Here is a 17,800-nt window from a genome sequence, read left to right as displayed (position 1 = left end):
ATATTATGAGGACAGTATTGTGCCTTGATTTGTTCCTTTTTAATTTCTCTTTTTCCACTTGTTAGGACTGGCTTTAATTTTGGGATAATCACACCAACACCGTCTTCTAGTTTCACTGCTGCGCAAGGTACAGACTCTGTGTTGAGTAGCATTACTCATGTGTTTTCCCTCAACAACTACAGGTTATTTTTGCCCAGATGTTATCATTTGACTTGCTTCTGAGTCGTACTTACAGTATCTGCATAACCGCAGCGTTGATAATGTACATCAGAAATATACTGAATGTGGGAGCCATGGTGGCTCAGGCACTGACTGTTGTCCTGGTGCTTAAGGAGGCGAGGCTACTCTTTCAAGCCCAGTCTGGGCAACATAGAAAGCGCTCATCCATTGGAAAAAAAAGAGAGAGAGAGAAATATGCGGAATTTAAGAAACTGATGCGAAGGATTTCTATTTTCATAATTAAGGACAAGGAAAGGATTTGCTTCTGGAAAATCAGGGCTGTGCTTTAACATTTAAATGTTAACATTTGAAAAAAAATTTCTCCAGCTTTTTCATCTGTAATTTAAAATTTCATCAATTTTTTAGGGTGATTCTGTAGGGCAAGATAGACATAGTAACAGATAGGCTGTAGAAATGAAAGACCAAACTCATTTTTTTCCTTGATGACATACCAGCAGACACACTCATCCCATGCATGTTGTTAAAAATCCATCAATAGCATGTTTTTAATATTTAAAAGAATTTAAAGACCTATAAAGAAACCAGATCTATTTGTTAAATGCCTGCCAGTTATCCATTTACAATTAAGTATTTTATTTTATCTTATTTTATTCACTTAGAGATGGAGTCTCACTCTTGTTGCCCAGGCTGGAATATAATGGCACAATCTCAGCTCACTGCAACCTCCCTCTCCCTCCTGGATTCCAGCAATTCTCCTGCCTCAGCCTTCCGAGTAGCTGGGATTACAGGTGCCCACCACCATGCCCAGCTAATTTTGTATTTTTAGTAGACATGGGGTTTCACCATGTTGGGCAGGGGTTGGTCTCGAACTCCTGACCTCAAGTGATTCGCCTGCCTTGGCCTCCCAAATTGTTGGGATTACAGGTGTGAGCCACAGCACCCATCCCAAGTCTTTTATTTTGTTTTTATTTTTGTTTTTCCAAGACGGAGTCTTGATCTGTTGCCCAGGCTGGAGTGCAGTGGCACAATCTTGGTTCACTGCAACCTCTGACTCCCAGGTTCAAGCAGTTCTCCTGCCTCGCCTCCTCAGTTGCTGGGATTACAGGGTCGTGCCACCACCCAGGTGTTTTTTTGTTTTTTGTATTTTGTATTTTTACTAGAGACAGGGTTTCACCATGTTGGCCAAGCTGGTGTTGAACTCCTGACCTTGTGATCTGCCCACCTTGACCTCCAAAAGTGCTAGGATTACAGGCATGAGCCACCATGCCTGGCCCAAGTCTTTTATTTTAAAAAGAAAGCATTTATTATAAAAGTGTGTTTTTATTGAGGAAAATACAGAAATATTTAAAAGAATACAGGAGTTTAGAATCACATCACACCCCTTGGTAATAACTATTGCCATTCTTCTGTATTTCCTTCTGGGGGTTTTGTCTTTTACTTTTTTTTTTTTTTTTCCATTTAATACAGTCTCATAAATTTTCCAGTATTATTTAAAACCTTGAATAATTATCATTTAAATGGCTTCATAATTCTATTTTGTAGATATGCCTTAATTAAAATATTGGACATTTAGGTTATTTTCAAATTTTACCTATTATAAATAAAATAGTGACCATCTTTCATTTAGTCACTCAACAAATATTCTTTGAGTGTTTTGTATGTGCCTACCCAAGTGGCAGTTTTCTTAGTGGAAAGAGGAGCTCCTAACCTCTCAAAGTGGGCCAGGGAGCTGAAAGCATAAGAGCACTCCTAAACCTGGTCTGAGTTTGGCACTTAATGGGTTGGTAATTTCATTCCTTTCTCTCTCGAACAGTCATTCTTAAAACATTTTTTTAACTTTTGCCTACTTTGATGTAGTAGAACCACCTTCAAGGCCCGCCTCCTTTCCATTCTCACTTTCTAGAGGAAAAAGAACCAAGTGTTATAAAAAGATTGGAGAGGAACAAAATAATTGTCAAAATTCATAATAGGAATAAAATCATAATTTTACATAAACATTTTCATTAAAAAGAGAATAGACCACAATCCAAAAACCGTAAACAACTAAGTACAAATACAGGTGATACAAAGGGATCTTTCAGGAAATTATAGGTAGTAGGGGTGTTGCAGAGTTCCCGACAGTTTGTGATAGGCAGACATCTTAAAACAATATTGGCTAGGTGTAGCGGCCCAGCACTTTGGAAGACCAAGGCGGTAGGATCACTTGAGCCCAGGAGTTCAAGACCAGCCTGGGCTGTATAAGGACACCCAGTCTCAACAAAATGCTGTAAAATTAGGTAGGTTTGGTGGTGCGCACCTATCTATATTCTAGCTACTTGGGAGGCTAAGGTGGGAGGATCACTCAAACCCAAGAGATCAGGCTGTAGTGAACTGATCACGCCACTGCACTCCAGCCTGGGTGGCAGAGCAAGACCCTGTCTCTAAATAAATAAATAAAGCAATATGCAGTTAGAAATCTCAGGAGACACTTGCAGTAGGCTAATTTTGGTTTATAAATTTTGTTACTCTTTTATTTATTAACCACTATTGTTTGACCAGGCCTTGTGGGTGCTTTACCCGTATTTCATACAATCTTTGTAACAGCTCTATGAGGGTAGTACTGCAATTATCTAGATTTCCCAAATGGAGGAATTGAGGCCCAGAGAGGTAAAGCAGCCTTTCCAGATCCACACAGCCAGCAAATAGCAGACTGCATAGCTCCAGAACCCATGTCCTTGACCAGCAGACCATACTGCCTCTGTCAAATATCTGATGTAGTAGAGCACTAGTAAGTAGCCATTAATTGTACATTAAAATTATTTTTTATGGACCGACACTTTATTTGCCCATAAAATGAAGGAAGAACTTCCATTTTGAATCAAATCCTTTGTCTATCAGGAGGTCCACAGGCTGGTGCTACGCTGAGGATGTTATTAAGGAAAGCACACAATTAGGGTAAATTAAGGGAAGAGGCCTTTTATTTCTCTTTGGGATAATATGTTAATTTCACATATTCTAGATATTCTGTATTTCTTGTGATTTAATAAAAAAGAATATTTGTTCCTTTTCACCTCAGACGACTCAGACAGAGCTGATGTTTGTGTGGAGAAGCACTCATTCCACCTCCTTAGAGAAAACTGCTGTAAGAACAAGGCACCCTGACTCTGTAGAGGAAAGAGAGAACTTTGGCTTAGAAACACAATGAATGGAAATGTAATGGGTCATATTTTGCTAAATCCAACCCATTTTCTAATTTCTTTTTCTTGCTAGGGGCAACACCCTCCACTAAAGAGTCAAGCCAGCTGGACACATTCTCATTTGGTGGGGGAAGCAAACCTTATGAAGCCATTCCTGAAAGCTCACCTTCCTCAGGAATCACATCAGCATCAAACACCACCCCAGGAGAACCTGCCCCATCTAGTAGTAGATCTGTGGCACCTTCTGGAATTGCTCTTTCTACCACCTCTAGTAAACTGGAAACCCCACCGTCCAAGTTGGGAGAGCTGTTTTCAAGTTCTTTGGCTGGAGAGACTCTGGGAAGTTTTTCAGGACTGCGGGTTGGCCAAGCAGATGATTCTACAAAGCCAACCAATAAGGCTTCATCCACAAGCCTAACTAGTACCCAGCCAAACAAGACGTCAGGCATGCCCTCGGGGTTTAATTTTACCGGCCCCTCAGTGTTAGGGAAGCTCGCGGAGCCCCCTGTGACCTCCTCTGCAACCGCCACCACAGTAGCACCACCAGCAGCTACCAGCACAAGCACAAGCACTTCCTCAACTGGCATTTTTGGCAATCTGCCAGTCACCACTGCAGGATCCTCTGGAGTAGTCAGTTTTGGTGGGACATCTCTAAGTGGCGGCAAGACTAGTTTTTCATTTGGAAGCCAACAGACCAATAGCACAGTGCCCCCATCTGCCCCACCGTCAACTACAGCTGCCACTCCCCTTCCAGCATCATTCCCCACATTGTCATTCAGTAGCCTCCTGAGTTCAGCAACTACTCCCTCCCTGCCTATGTCCTCTGGCAGAAGCACAGAAGAGGCTACTTTATCAGCTTTGCCTGAGAAACCAAGTGACAGTGAGGTGTCAGCATCAACAGCCTCACTTCTAGAGGAGCAACAGTCATCCCAGCTTCCCCAGGCTCCTCTGCAAACTTCCGACTCTATTAAAAAAGAACCTGTTCTTGCCCAGCCTGCAGTCAGCACCTCTGGCACTGCAGCATCTAGTACCGCTCTTGTAGCACCTTCTGCAGAGGCTACTCCAGCCACCACTGGGGGCCCTGATGTCAGGACGGAGTCAGTACCACCTGCCTCCACCTTTTCCATGCCTGGGCAGACTGCTGTCATAGCAGCTGCTATCTCAAGTGTAGGCCCTGTGGCTGTCGAAACATCAAGTGCCCCCACAGCCTCCAGCACCACACCCATTGTTGCTCCCGGTCCAGCTGCAGAGGCAGCGGCGTTTGGTACTGTCACTTCTGGCTCATCGGTCTTTGCTCAGCCCCCTGCTGCCAGTTCTAGCTCAGCTTTCAGCCAGCTCACCAACAACACAGCCACTGCCCCCTCTGCCACGCCCGTGTTTGGGCAAGTGGCAGCCAGCACTGCACCCAGCCTGTTTGGGCAGCAGACGGGAAGTGTGAGCACAGCGGCTGCCACGCCACAGGTCAGCAGCTCAGGGTTTAGCAGCCCAGCTTTTGGCACCTCAGCCCCAGGGGTCTTTGGACAGACAACCTTCGGGCAGGCCCCAGCCTTTGGGCAGTCAGCAAGCAGCGCTGCAAGTGGCTTTTCCTTCAGTCAACCTGGGTTCAGTTCTGTGCCTGCCTTCGGTCAGCCTGCTTCCTCCACCCCCACATCCACCAGTGGAAGTGTCTTTGGTGCCTCCTCAAGTACCAGTAGCTCCAGTTCCTTTTCATTTGGACAGTCATCTACCAACACAGGAGGGGGGCTGTTTGGCCAAAGCAACCCTCCTGCTTTTGGGCAGAGTCCTGGCTTTGGACAAGGAGGCTCTGTATTTGGTGGTACCTCAGCCACCACCACAACAGCGGCATCCTCTGGGTTCAGCTTTTCTCAAGCTTCAGGTAAGAATTTATGGAAGATTTTTACTTTGTTTCCCTCTCTGCTATTTGAAACATTAGCAACAGACCCATATTACTTTTGTAATTAAAAGAAAGGGGAGACTCAGAACCCAAAAATAATCTATAGGTTAAGGAAGGCAGCGTGGAGCACATGCAGTGTCAGGAACTTGTTTGGCCTAATTGGCTGGATCTGTTACAGCTTAACGCAGCTCCAGTTTTGCTTCTTAGCAAGTTGTCACCTGCTAGCTATCAGAGTGACAGTTTCATGGGGAAAAAACAAGCATCTTTAGTTTAAGGTCCTGGCAAGTAATTTAATGACTGATAGATAGGAAATTTCAAATTTGGAAGGCACTTTAGAGGTCATTATGCCCAAAGCTGTCGAGTGTCAAGGAGACTGCCCTCGTGTCAGATAGCGCTAGTAGAACCAGCAGGAGAGTCCAAGGGTCATCATAGTCCACCGCCCTGCCAGGGTTTTCTGTCCCCTCTGACACCATCTTTCTTACTGTAATGGCAGATACTAACATTTAATTTGGGTTTTTTTCCTATTTTCAATGTTGTGACTTTTTGTAAAAACTACAGTTTACTGTTTTTGGCAGTGAAATTCTTCACTATTGCATTTTCCATTTTAGCAGCTGCTTTTACTTCCGAAAGTTATCAATAAGCAAGGCAATTTTAAAATCTGTCCTGAGATTTGCTTTCTGATAGTTACCTTATGAAAGGCAATTCTTCAGCAATAGACTCTGGGAGAAAAGCAAGGATCAATGATTTCATGGTGGGCAAGATTACTCGTAACTGCTAATTCATTATTCGATGAAGACTTGAAAATGGTTCATAATTTATTAGAAAGGAAATGGTTTCCTTTCTTCCTTCAACAAATGTTTGTTATATTCATTACTAAATTCAGCTATAAGGACACAGTGTTGAAAAGACAGACATGGTTTTGAGACCCACCCAATGCCCTGTGAAGAGGCTGGTGGACCACTGAATGATGGGAAATGTGCCGACTTGGTCCAGAGAATGGGGAACAAGAAGGCCCTGAGAGTCTTAAAAGAGAGAAGGACATTTAACACAGTCCCTATCTCTACTACACCATTTGTTCTGCAGTCAGAACTTGAGAAGACCTCATGCACAGGCATGGTCATACTATTTCAACAGATTCAGAACCCATGAAGGAATCTTCTTTCATTTAGTAACTGCGTGGAAAGGTATCTGAGCTGTCTACTTCAGCCCTGGTTGAGAAATTGAGTCTTGTCCAAGCTCACCTACCCAATCAGTGACAGAGATGAGAATAGAGGCTTATGCCTCTAATCCCAGCACTTTGGGAGGCCTAGGTGGGCCAACCACTTGAGGTCAGGAGTGTGAGACCAGCCTAGCCAACATGGTAAAACCCCGTCTCAAAATACAAAAATTAGCTGGGTGTGGTGGCAGGCACCTGTAATCCCAGCTACTTGGGAGGCTGACGCGGGAGAATCGCTTGAACCTGGGAGGCAGAAGTTGCAGTGAGCTGAGATCACACTACTGCACTCCAGCCTGGGCGATAGAGTAAGACTGTCTCAAAAAGAAAAAAGAAAAAGAAATGAGAATAGAACTCCCGCCTTCTCACACCTTGTCTGGAGCTCTTTTGTTCAGCTCAGCACTTCAACTATGTTATGCCATCTGGAAGAAAGATAAACTACCCTGAAAGAATGTGGCGTTTGAGACTCAAAAGAAACCAAGGAGTAGAAATATTCATAGTATTAAGTCAGCCCTCAGAATTTCTGGTCGCTGAAAGTAAGCTATTCTTAGCCCCCATCCACTTCGGGGTTTGGTAGGATGGATTCAGTCCTCAGGACTTTAGAACTTAAACTATTTTAAAATGTTAGCATTGAAGAGGGGTCTTTAAAGTATTTTCTCAGAATCTTCTCCACTTCCTAGATGGGGAAACATTTTATTCATAAGTTGATTTATTGTGGGCTATCTTAGCACACCTGCATGCCATTTAAAAAGAAACAAACTTTAGCCGGAGGCGGGTGGATCACGAGGTCAAGAAATCGAGACCATCCTGGTCTCATCTCATCTCAAATTAGCTGGTCATGGTGGTGCGTGCCTGTAATCCCAGCTACTCAGGAGGCTGAGGCAGGAGAATTGCGTGAACCTAGGAAGCAGAGGTTGCGGTGAGCCAAGATCGCGCCATTGCACTCCAGCCTGGGTAACAAGAGCGAAACTCCGTCTCAAAAAAAAGAAACAAACTTTAATGTAAAAGACTCATGCAAATCGAATTTTTGTTTTCTTTGTATTTTATAGGTTTTGGATCTAGTAATACTGGTTCTGTGTTTGGTCCAGCAGCCAGTACTGGTGGAACAGTCTTCGGCCAGGTAAATATGCATTTGTCTTCATTCATGTCAACATTTATCAAACCCGTCCAGTTTTCTGCACTGTAATATAATCAGTTCATGTTGTTTGTCGGCATTCATCAGATAGCCATGTGTGGTTCTTAAGCTGTACTCCCTTCAGCTGCCTTGAAGATGCAGCAGTCTCAGCTTCTGATTAGAGGGGATCACTAGAATTTTGATCCTCCTTCCATAGTCCCCTGGGAAAGTACTTTGAAAGCACATTGCCTGATTTCTTTTTTCTTTAGATACAGGGTCTCACTCCATTGCCCCAGACTGGAGTACAGTAGCGCAGTCACAGCTCACTGCAGCCTTAAACTCCTGGGCTCAAGCAATCCTTCTACCTCAGCCTCCCCAGTAGCTAGGATTATAGGCACATGCCATAACGCCCAGCTCATTTTTTATTTTTGTAGAGACAGGGTCTCACTGTGTTGGCCAGGCTGGTCTCAAACTCCTGGCCTCAAGCAATCCTCCGGTACTGGGATTACAGGCATGAGCCACCATGCCTGGCCACATTGCCTGATTTCTATCAGTCCCCTGCCTGTTAGGCCAAAGGTTGACAAACTATAGTTTGTGGGCTAAATACACCCTTTAGCTTTTTTGGGGTTTGTTGTTGTTGTCATTTTTTAACTTCTTAATCTACAAATGGTGTTTGTGTCTGTGTGTGTGTGTGTGTATCACCTGCAACCTCTGCCTCCCATGCTCAAGTCATCCTCCCACCTCAGTCACACAAGTAGGTGGGACTATAGGCTTATGCCACCACACCCAGCTTTTTTTTTTTTTTTTTTTTTGATAGAGACAGGTTTTTGCTATGTTGCCAAGCTGGTTTCTAACTCCTGAGCTCAGGGTGATCTGCCCACCTTGGCCTCCCAGAGTTCTGGGATTACAGGCATGAGCCACGGCACCTGGCCAATTTTATATTTTTAAGTGGTTGTTTAAAAAGAAAAAGGAGGAAGAAGATTTGGCAACGTATGTGTCTCCTCTGCTAAACTCTATGTAGCCTGGGGACTCCTTTTGGTGAACCAAACTGTTTCATTTTATGTAGCTAACAGTTATCTATGTTGCCAGGCATAATTTGAAGTGCTTTATACAAATTAATTCGTGTAAGCATCACAGCACCTCCATAAGATAGGTGCTATTATTATCGCCATTTAAAAGATGAGGACACTGAGGGCCCAGAGAGGTTAACTTGACTGGTACATCAGACACTAGCTGCATTTAGATTATAGTAACCTCCTAAGGAGCCCTTATAAAGAAGGATACACTGATTTATCAGAAAGGATTGTGACTTTCACTTTCTGAAGGTAGAATTTGTATTAGTCCAGCAGTTAATAAGGTGGTAGGCATAATATATGTTTCTTATACATCTTCAGTATGAAATTTTCTTTATCATCTCTGTTTTCCTTTGAAGATAGGCTCTGCCCTGTCAATGATCTTTCTTAAAAGAGAAGTGAAATTTATGGTTTTCAGTTTCTGGTAGTAGAGGATTAAATTATTCAAACCAAGTTCTCTACTGAAAACTGCTAAAAATGCTAGATAAAACATAAAAACCCTATTTTTAAAAGCACCAATAAACCAACAAGGTATTTTACCAAGCCAAGAGGAAAATGGGAACCTAGAGAAATAAAGTGGAGCCCAGAAGCCTGTTGCCCTGACAGCATTTACTAATCTAAGAAAATCTGAATTTTCTATTTAGTAACTCAAAGGTAAACAGACAGAAATCACCAACTAAGATATGCACAAAGTGGGGAGTTCTAAAAGAGACCCTCCCACAATCAGCTGGGACTCCACATTGACAGATCTCAGCTGGTGAGTAGACTGACATGGTTCCAGGGTGATGCTGCCTCCAGATGTCTGTCAGGGGCAGTGCAGGCCCACTCTGAAGGAAAAGAACTATACCTAGGCTACAGATTACTCTTACAAATAATTTTTAAGGATATGGATTTCTGTACCTAAATTAGACACACAAGGAAACCAGTAACTATGAGTAAGAGCCAGAATGAGCAACAGAAATCACCTTTGCACAGACTACCTAGACTATAAATCAGCTGGGGCTTACAGAGTTTAGAAGAAATCAAAGACAAACTTGAAAATACTAGTAAGGAACAGGAAATCATAAGGAACAGGAAATCATTCTTCTTCAACAGATTTGAAGAAGAACCAAATAGAATTTCTAGAAAAATGTAATGATTAAACTCAGTTTTAAACTCAGTGGCTGTATTTGGAGCAGATTCGACCTGCTGAAAGGAGGAGTGGTGCACTAGAACAGAATGTGGTAGTCAACATTTCCGGCTTTCAGGGCTATCGATAGCCTCTGTCATAAGCACTAAACGCTGCCATTGTAGTGCAAAAGCAGCTGTAGGCAATATGTCAAGAAATGGGCTTGATTGGTTCAGTAAAGCTTTGTTTATAAAAACAGGGAATGAGCTGGATTTGGCCCCTGAGCTATGGTTTGCCGACCCTTGAACTAGAACGTAGGTGAAGTTGAGTTACCTGGAATGCATCAGAGAGAGCAAAAATGTAAGATACAAGAGAGAAAAAATCCTGTGGGAGAAAATCCAACGTACATTTAATCAGAACTGGAAGGAGAAGAGAGAGAATGTGTGGCAGCATTAGAGAAAGAAACTTCCAAAACTAACCGATAATAGTTAGAAGCCCAAGAAGTACCAAGCGAGAATGCATAAAAGGAAACTGATTCTGAGACCTGTCCTAGTGAGACTGCAGAACGCCAAAGGCGAAGTATTAAAAGCAACGAGAGATAAAAGAGAGATTATCTTTTAGGGAGCCATAGGCAGACTGACAGCAGACTTCTCAGCAATGACCATGAAAGCCAGAGACTGGCCACCTAGCATTTCTAAATCCAGCAAAAAATATCTTTAAAGAATGAAGAGAAATCAAGACTTTTTTCATATAAGCAAATACTGAGAGAATTTATGTCTAGCAGACCTGAAAGAAATTCTAAGAGATACTGTTCGGAAAGAAGGAAAATTTGACCTTACTGAAATTACGGCTTTCTTAATTTTAGGATAAAACAAGCCATTAAATAGGAAAATTGTAGCCTATCTAACCAACAGAGTAATTATATTGAGAATATATAAAGAATTCCTGTAATTCAGAAAGAAAGAAAGACAACTATACCCAAATTAAATTACAAGGCTGACAGTACCAAGTATTGGTGAGTAAGAAGAGCAACTGGGAACTCATATATTGCTACCGAGAGTGTAAATTTATATTAGCCACTTTGGAAAACAATTTGGCAGTATCAAAACTAATATACAAAATCCCTCTTGGCCCAGCAAATCTACCCTGAATATGTAACCAACAGAAATGAGTGCCTTTGTTCACCAAAAGATACGGTTAAGAATGTTCACAGCTGAATTTTCTTTCTTTCTTTTTTTTTTTTTTTTTTTTGAGACAGAGTTTCACTCTTATTACCCAGGCTGGAGTGCAATGGCACAATCTCGGCTCACCGCAACCTCCGCCTCCTGGGTTCAAGCAATTCTCCTGCCTCAGCCTCCCGAGTAGCTGGGACTACAGGCACGCGCCACCATGCCCAGCTAATTTTTTTTTTTTTTTTTTTGTATTTTTAGTAGAGGCAAGGTTTCACCGTTTTGACCAGGATGGTCTTGATCTCTTGACCTCTTATCCACCCGCCTCGGCCTCCCAAAGTGCTGGGATTATAGGCGTGAGCCACCGTGCCCGGCCCAGAATTTTCTTAATAGCTAAACACAGGAAACAGCCCAAATGCTTATGAGCCGAAGAATGGATGAATAAATTGTGATATATTTATACAGCCAAATACTACAGAGAAATAAAATGGACTGCTCCTATAACTGGCCTAGATATTTGTTCTTTTTTTGTTTTTTTGTTTTTGAGACGGAGTCTTAACTCTGTTGCCCAGGCTAGAGTGTAGTAGCATGGTCTTGGCTCACTGTAACCTCTGCCTGCCAGGTTCAAGCGATTCTCCCGTCTCAGTTTCCTGAGTAGCTGGGATAACAGGTGCATGCCTAGCTACTTTTTGTATTTTTAGTAGAGATGGGGTTTTGTCATGTTGGCCAGGCTGGTCTCAACCTCAGGAGATCCTCCCACCTCAGCCTCCCAAAGTGTGGGGATTACAGGCGTGAGCCACCATTCCCAGCCCTAGATTTGTTCTTTGAAGAAACTCATGTACATATGTGTCAGGATCCAAGAGTATTCATAGCAACATTGTTACAATAACTTAAAACTAGAAACAGCCCACATATTTATCAACATTCATATGGGTAGGTGACTTTATAATTTATGTTATTCCACAGTAGATTTTTGAGACAGGGTTTCACTCCTGTCACCAAGGCTGGAGTGCAATGATGTGATCTCTGCTCACTGCAGCCTTCGCCTCCAAGGCTCAAGTGATTCTCCTGCCTTAGCTACCCAAGTAGCTGGGACTACAGGTGCACACCACTGTTCTTTTATGTTTTTTTTGTAGAGACGGGGTTTCACATGTTGCCCAGGCTGGTCTTGAACCAACTCCTGGGCTCAAGCAGTCTGCCTGCCTCAGCCTCCCAAAGTGCTGGGATTGCAGACATGAGCCACCATGCCCAGCCCTCTTTCTTTCTTTTTTTTTCTTTTTTCTTTTTTTTTTTTTTTTGAGACAGGATCTCACTCTGTCACTCAGGCTGGAGTGCACTGGTGCAGTCACGGGTAACTGCAGCCTTGATCTCCTGGGCTCAAGCAATCCTACCACCTCAGCCTCCAGAATAACTAGATCCACAGGTGCACCACCACGCGCAGCTAATTTTTAAATTTTTTTTGTAGAGGTGGGGTCTCGCCATGTTGCCTAGGCTGCTCTAGAACTCCTGGCCCAAGTGATCCTCCCACCTGGACCTCCCAAAGTGCTGATGAGATTACAGGCATGAGTCACCATACCTGACCCCATAGTAGAATATTATCCAGCTATGAAAATGAGCACATTTCAGCTACATGTATAGCTGACAAGCACAATGTTGAGCCAAAGAAATCTAAAACATCACTGTGATAAACTCCATGTTGTTATTCCCCTTCCACTCCATATTCTTCCTCCAAAGAAACTATGTTTGCAATTGGAGGGGCCAAAGATTGAAATCAAGGTTTTTTCTATGATGGCAGGAGCCTTATCTTTTTTATTTATTGCTATATTTCCAGTGCTTAGGACTGTGTCTAGCACATGATAGACATTGTGGAAATGAATGAATTTTCAGGTAGCCGAAGTATCCTCAGAAAACTCCAAAGATGCTAGGTAGATTCTGGCTAGGATGTTAAAGGATATAGAAAACCTTCACTGCCATAATAACACCAAGACAAATCCAGATAATGTAGACATCACACTTACTCTGGGAGTACTGGAATTATTTACTGCTATATAACAAATTACCTCAAAACCTAGTAGCCTGCAACAGCTACTTATTATACAGCCTTGGATTCTGTAGGTCATAACTTCAGATGAACATAGTAGGGGTAGCTTGTCTTCACAGTATCTGTGGTCTCAGTTGGAAGAAAGGAAGACTGGAGGTGAGTCATCTGAAGGCTCGCTCTGATGTCAGTGGTTGGCTTGACTGTTGGCTCAGACCGTAACTGGAGCTGTTAGCTGAACACCTACATTTGGCCTATGTAGCCTCGGCTTCCTCACAGCATGGTGGCTAGGTTCCAAGGAGGAACATTCCAAGAAAGAGAAAGAGCCACGCTGAAGCTGTATAAACTTTTATGACCTATCCTCAGAAGTCACAGAACATCCCTTAGGCTGCATCCTCTTCATCAAGGCACTCACAAAGTCCTATCCAGGTTTAAGAAGAGATAGACCACCTCTTGCTCTAGAAGAGCATATGGGATGAGAAGTATTGCTGTCATCATCTTTGGAAAATGCCTGTCACAATGGGACTATTGAAGAGTGGTAGAAAGCCTTGTTGAACTGATTTCCAGAGAGTGGAGCCCATCATAGGTGTGAGCACTGTGGCACAGCAGCTGCTAGGGGCAGATGCCAAGTCTGGGTTTGAGCAGATAGTAGAGAGGCCTTGCCAAAGACTGAGAAAATGTACAAGAAGTTGTTGACATTGATGGGGGAAAGCAAAATAAATGAACAGTAATTACATGAAAAGGTGATCAAGTAGATTAAACTAATGAGGGAGATGAAAATCAAAACCACTATTAGATAGGACACCACTTCATACCCACAAGGATGGCTATCATTTAAAAAGTAAAAAATAAAAATAACCAGTGTTAGCAAGGATACGGAGAAACTAGAACCCTCATACATTGCTGGTGGGAATGCAAAATTGTACAGCCGTTATAGTTTGGTGGTTTCTCAAAAAGTTAAATATAGTACTTCTACCATGTGACCCAGCAATTCTTCTCTTGGGTAGAATACCCAAAGAAATTGAAAAAAGACTTGAACATATACTTGTACGTCAATGTTCATTGCAGCATTATTCACGGTAGCCAAAAAATAGAAACAACCCATGTGTCAAACAGCAGATGAATGGATAAACAAAATGTAGTATATACATTCAGTGGAATATTTTTCAGCCATAAAAAGGAATGAAGTTCTCATTCATGCTACATACAGATTAACTTTGAAAACAATATGCTAAGTCTGGGTGCAGTGTCACACATATGTGATCCCAGCACTTTGGGAGGCTGGGGTGGGCAGATTGCTTGAGCTCAGGAGTTTGAGACTAGCCTGGGCCAACATGGCAAAACCCCATGTCTACCAAAAAAAAAAAAAAAACACACACACACACAATTTAGTCGGGTATGGTGGCACATGTCTGTAGTCCCAACTACTAAGGAGGCAGAGTGGGGAGAATCACTTGAGCCCAGGAGGTTAAGGCTGCTGGAGTGAGCCATGTTTGCACCACTGCACTCCAGCCTGGATGGCAAAGTGAGACCCTGTCTCAGTCAATCAGTCAAATCTGTTTGTTTATTTATTTTTTGAGACAGAGTCTTGCTCTGTCTTGCAGGCTGGAGTGTAGTGGCACAATCTCGGCTCACTGCAACCTCTGCCTCCCAGGTTCAATCAATTCTCCCACCTCAGCTTCCCCAGGAGTAGCTGGATTACACACCCGCCACCACACCCAACTAATTTTTGTATTTTTAGTAGAGATGGGATTTCACCATGTTGGTCAGGCTGGTCTCGAACTCCTAACCTCAGGTGATCCGTCCACCTCAGCCTCCCAAAGTGCTGGGATTGCAGGCATGAGCCACCACTATGCCTGGCCTCAGTCAATCAGATTTAAAAATTAAAAAGTCAGATTGGGATCTGAAAGACCTGCAAGCTCAACAATTATTTATTTGGCATACGTATCCTCCAGCTCTCCCTTGCCAGCCCTCCCCAACTTTTACAAAGAAAATGGAACTAAAGACAGCTCTAAAAAGCAGAAAGAACTCATGGAGTCTTACATTCTCCTGTTTTCTGGAACTCTTGTTTGAAAGGTGATACTGTAGCCCAATTGCCTCCTGATTCCCACCTCAGATATTTATAAGACAAATAACCTAAACCCTAAGCAGAAACAGTGTTGGGCTAACCAGAGTTGAGCTCAGTCTTCTTAAATCTGTGGCTCAGTTCCCAATCAACCCTTAGTGAAATCTGAATTATCTCCTCACTTTAATCTACAGATGAAAGGGAGCTCTCACTCTCTAGGAAAAGCATTAGCGTTCTTCAGTCACAACTGTTCTTCCATAATACAAAGTCTAGTATACAAAAAAACAGGAAACAAACAAAGCAACCGGAAAAGATAGTGAAACCCACAATTAAATTTTTTAAATCAGCAAAAAGCAACCTGTAGATGATTCAGATATTGGATCTAGAGACAGACTTTAACTGTTGTGTTCAAGGGCTTATAGGAAGGTTATTGAAACAGTGGTTGAATAAGGTATCTCAGCAGAGAAATGGAAGCTTAAAAAAACAAATAGAACTCTGTATCTGTATTTGAAGTTTAAATCTAGTATGTGAAATTTTAAAAAATTAGAAAGCCTTAACAGTAGAGTGCAAAAGAACAGTGAACTCAAAGATGTATCAATAGAAGTTATCTAAAATGAAGGTCAGAGAGATGGAAAAAACATGGACAGAGCATTTCTGTGATCTGTGCAACCATATCAGCAGTCCGACATGTGTAATCAGAGTCCTGGAAGGGTAGGATAAATTCACCAAAGAAGTACAATGCTTATACAATGACTACTATAAAACATGGTTGAAAGAAATTAAAGACAACCTAAATAAATTAAAACTCATCCCATATTCATGCATCAGAAGACTCAACGTTTTGTTAAGATGGAATACTTAGCTAGTAAATTGTAGAACCAGGACTGAAACCAAGGCCTGTTCAGATTAATCATTCATACAAGAATTAGTGGTGAGTAGGACAGGCAAAAGTGGCTGTGTTCATGGAGCTTCCATTAGGTGGAGGGAATGAATCTTTAAAAAAACAGTATAATTTCAGATAGTGTTAAGTACTGTGAAGAAACAAAGCATGATGTGATAGTAGTTGGGGAAGATGGGGAAGTAGTTTAGGTTGGATGGTCAGGAAATGCCTCTCTGAAAAAGTCTCATAAATGTCTCTTTATTTTGTTTTGTTTTGTTTTTTTAATTAGGACCAAATAAAGGCCACACATTGGGATTGTTTGCTGTGTCTCTTTAGTCTCTCTATCTATAGGTTCCCCTTTCATGTCCCTCCCTTTGGAATCCTGGTAATTCAGTTGTGAACAAAGCTGGTCATTTTCCTGTGGGGTTTCTCATGATCTGGTTGCTGACTGCATCCCACGGTACCAAAGTGAACTCGATCCTCGGCCCTCTGTTACTTCGTTTGCAGCGGTGATTAGGTCTAGAGGCTTGAGGAGAGTCAAGTTTGTTTTTTTGTTTTTATTTTTTTTGCAATATTGTAAGTCTGGATCATAAACACTTACTCAGTGATATTAAGGCATTGTTAAAAATTTTCTGATATAATGGTCTTGTAGTGATGGTTTATGTTTTACGGATTTATATAGGAAAATCAGTGGATGAAATGCTATGTCTGAGATTTGCTCCACTGTAATAAAGGATGAGAAGTACTTGGGGTTAAAGACAAAATCTGATAGGCCATGAGTTGATTGTTGTTGAATCTGACTGATGGGTATATGGAGGGTTCATTACACTCTTCTGTCTGCTTTTTGTACATTTTTAGATTTTCCATAATTATAAGTTTTAAAACCTATTGTTATTTATCTCAATTAAAATGAATTCTCACACCCATTTATGAGGATGCAATAACTATCAATTCATGTTGACTTCAGTGAAGTATGTTAGTGATCGACTTCATTTTTATGGGAAGCCATTATTCGTCAAATCATATTTTAAAAACTAAGCTGAACCATTTGAGGTTTCTGAGCTTTGTCAGGCAAAATGTTCATATACTGGCAATTTTTTTTTCAGCCTGATGTATGGATGTCAGCTAAGCAGTCTGATACCTTCCACAAAAAATCATGCATTCATTGTTAAGGTTTTCTCTCTTTCCATGGCAGTTTACTAGTTATCAGAACCAATGCTGTTAGGACTGGATTGGATTGCTAGCTTTTAAAAGCTGTGACTCATCATTAAATGATTGTAGCAAATTGTTACTGTTTTGTTGTTGTTGTTGTTAAGAAATTTAAAGGGAATAGCTGGGCGCTGTGCCTCATGCCTGCCCCAGCACTTTGGGAGGATCACAAGGTCAGGAGTTGGAGACCAACCTGGCCAATATGGTAAAACCCCGTCTCTACTACAAATACAAAAACCAGTCAGGCATAATGGTGGGCGCCTATAATCCCAGCTACCAGAGAGGCTGAGGCAGGAGAATTGCTTGAAACCGGAAGGTGGAGGTTGTAGTGAGCCAAGATTATACCACGGCACTCCAGCCAGGGCCAAAGAGCGAAACTCCGTCTCAAAAAAAAAAAGAGAGAGATAAAAGAAATTTAAAGGGGAAAAAAGAAACTAAGAAGTACATTAAGTTGCCCCAAGACAAAAATTAGCTTGTTGTATTCAAAGCACAGAAGATATGTGTGACTGTCCTGACTGAGGGGGAGAGTGATAAAAGATGATGTCAGAGAGGTAGACAGGGGACAGATCATGTAGAGCCTTCTAGAATTGGTAGACAGGAGTGAAATGATGTAACTGCCATTCCAAGTAGTACTTCAGATGCTACGTGAACATAGACTGCAGTGGGAGCAAAAGACCAGCT

The 17,800-nt window shown here is 42.1% G+C and overlaps 1 protein-coding gene across 1 annotated transcript in view; it reads left to right on the top strand.

The window, feature by feature from the left end:
* The window catches only part of NUP214 (nucleoporin 214), a 101,202-nt gene that overhangs the window by 65,559 nt on the left and 17,843 nt on the right, over positions 1-17,800 (top strand). Inside the window, exons 28-30 of the mRNA XM_064376949.1 lie at positions 66-127; positions 3,430-5,232; positions 7,513-7,583. Coding sequence (XP_064233019.1) covers positions 66-127; positions 3,430-5,232; positions 7,513-7,583 — 1,936 coding nt within the window. The remainder of the gene's footprint in view (positions 1-65; positions 128-3,429; positions 5,233-7,512; positions 7,584-17,800) is intronic.

This window comes from Aotus nancymaae, unplaced genomic scaffold (genome assembly GCF_030222135.1).
Source record: "Aotus nancymaae isolate 86718 unplaced genomic scaffold, 86718_ANA_hifiasm-v0.15.2.pri h1tg000003l, whole genome shotgun sequence".
NCBI lineage: Eukaryota > Metazoa > Chordata > Mammalia > Primates > Aotidae > Aotus > Aotus nancymaae.
This window is presented reverse-complemented; position numbering and strand designations above follow the sequence as displayed.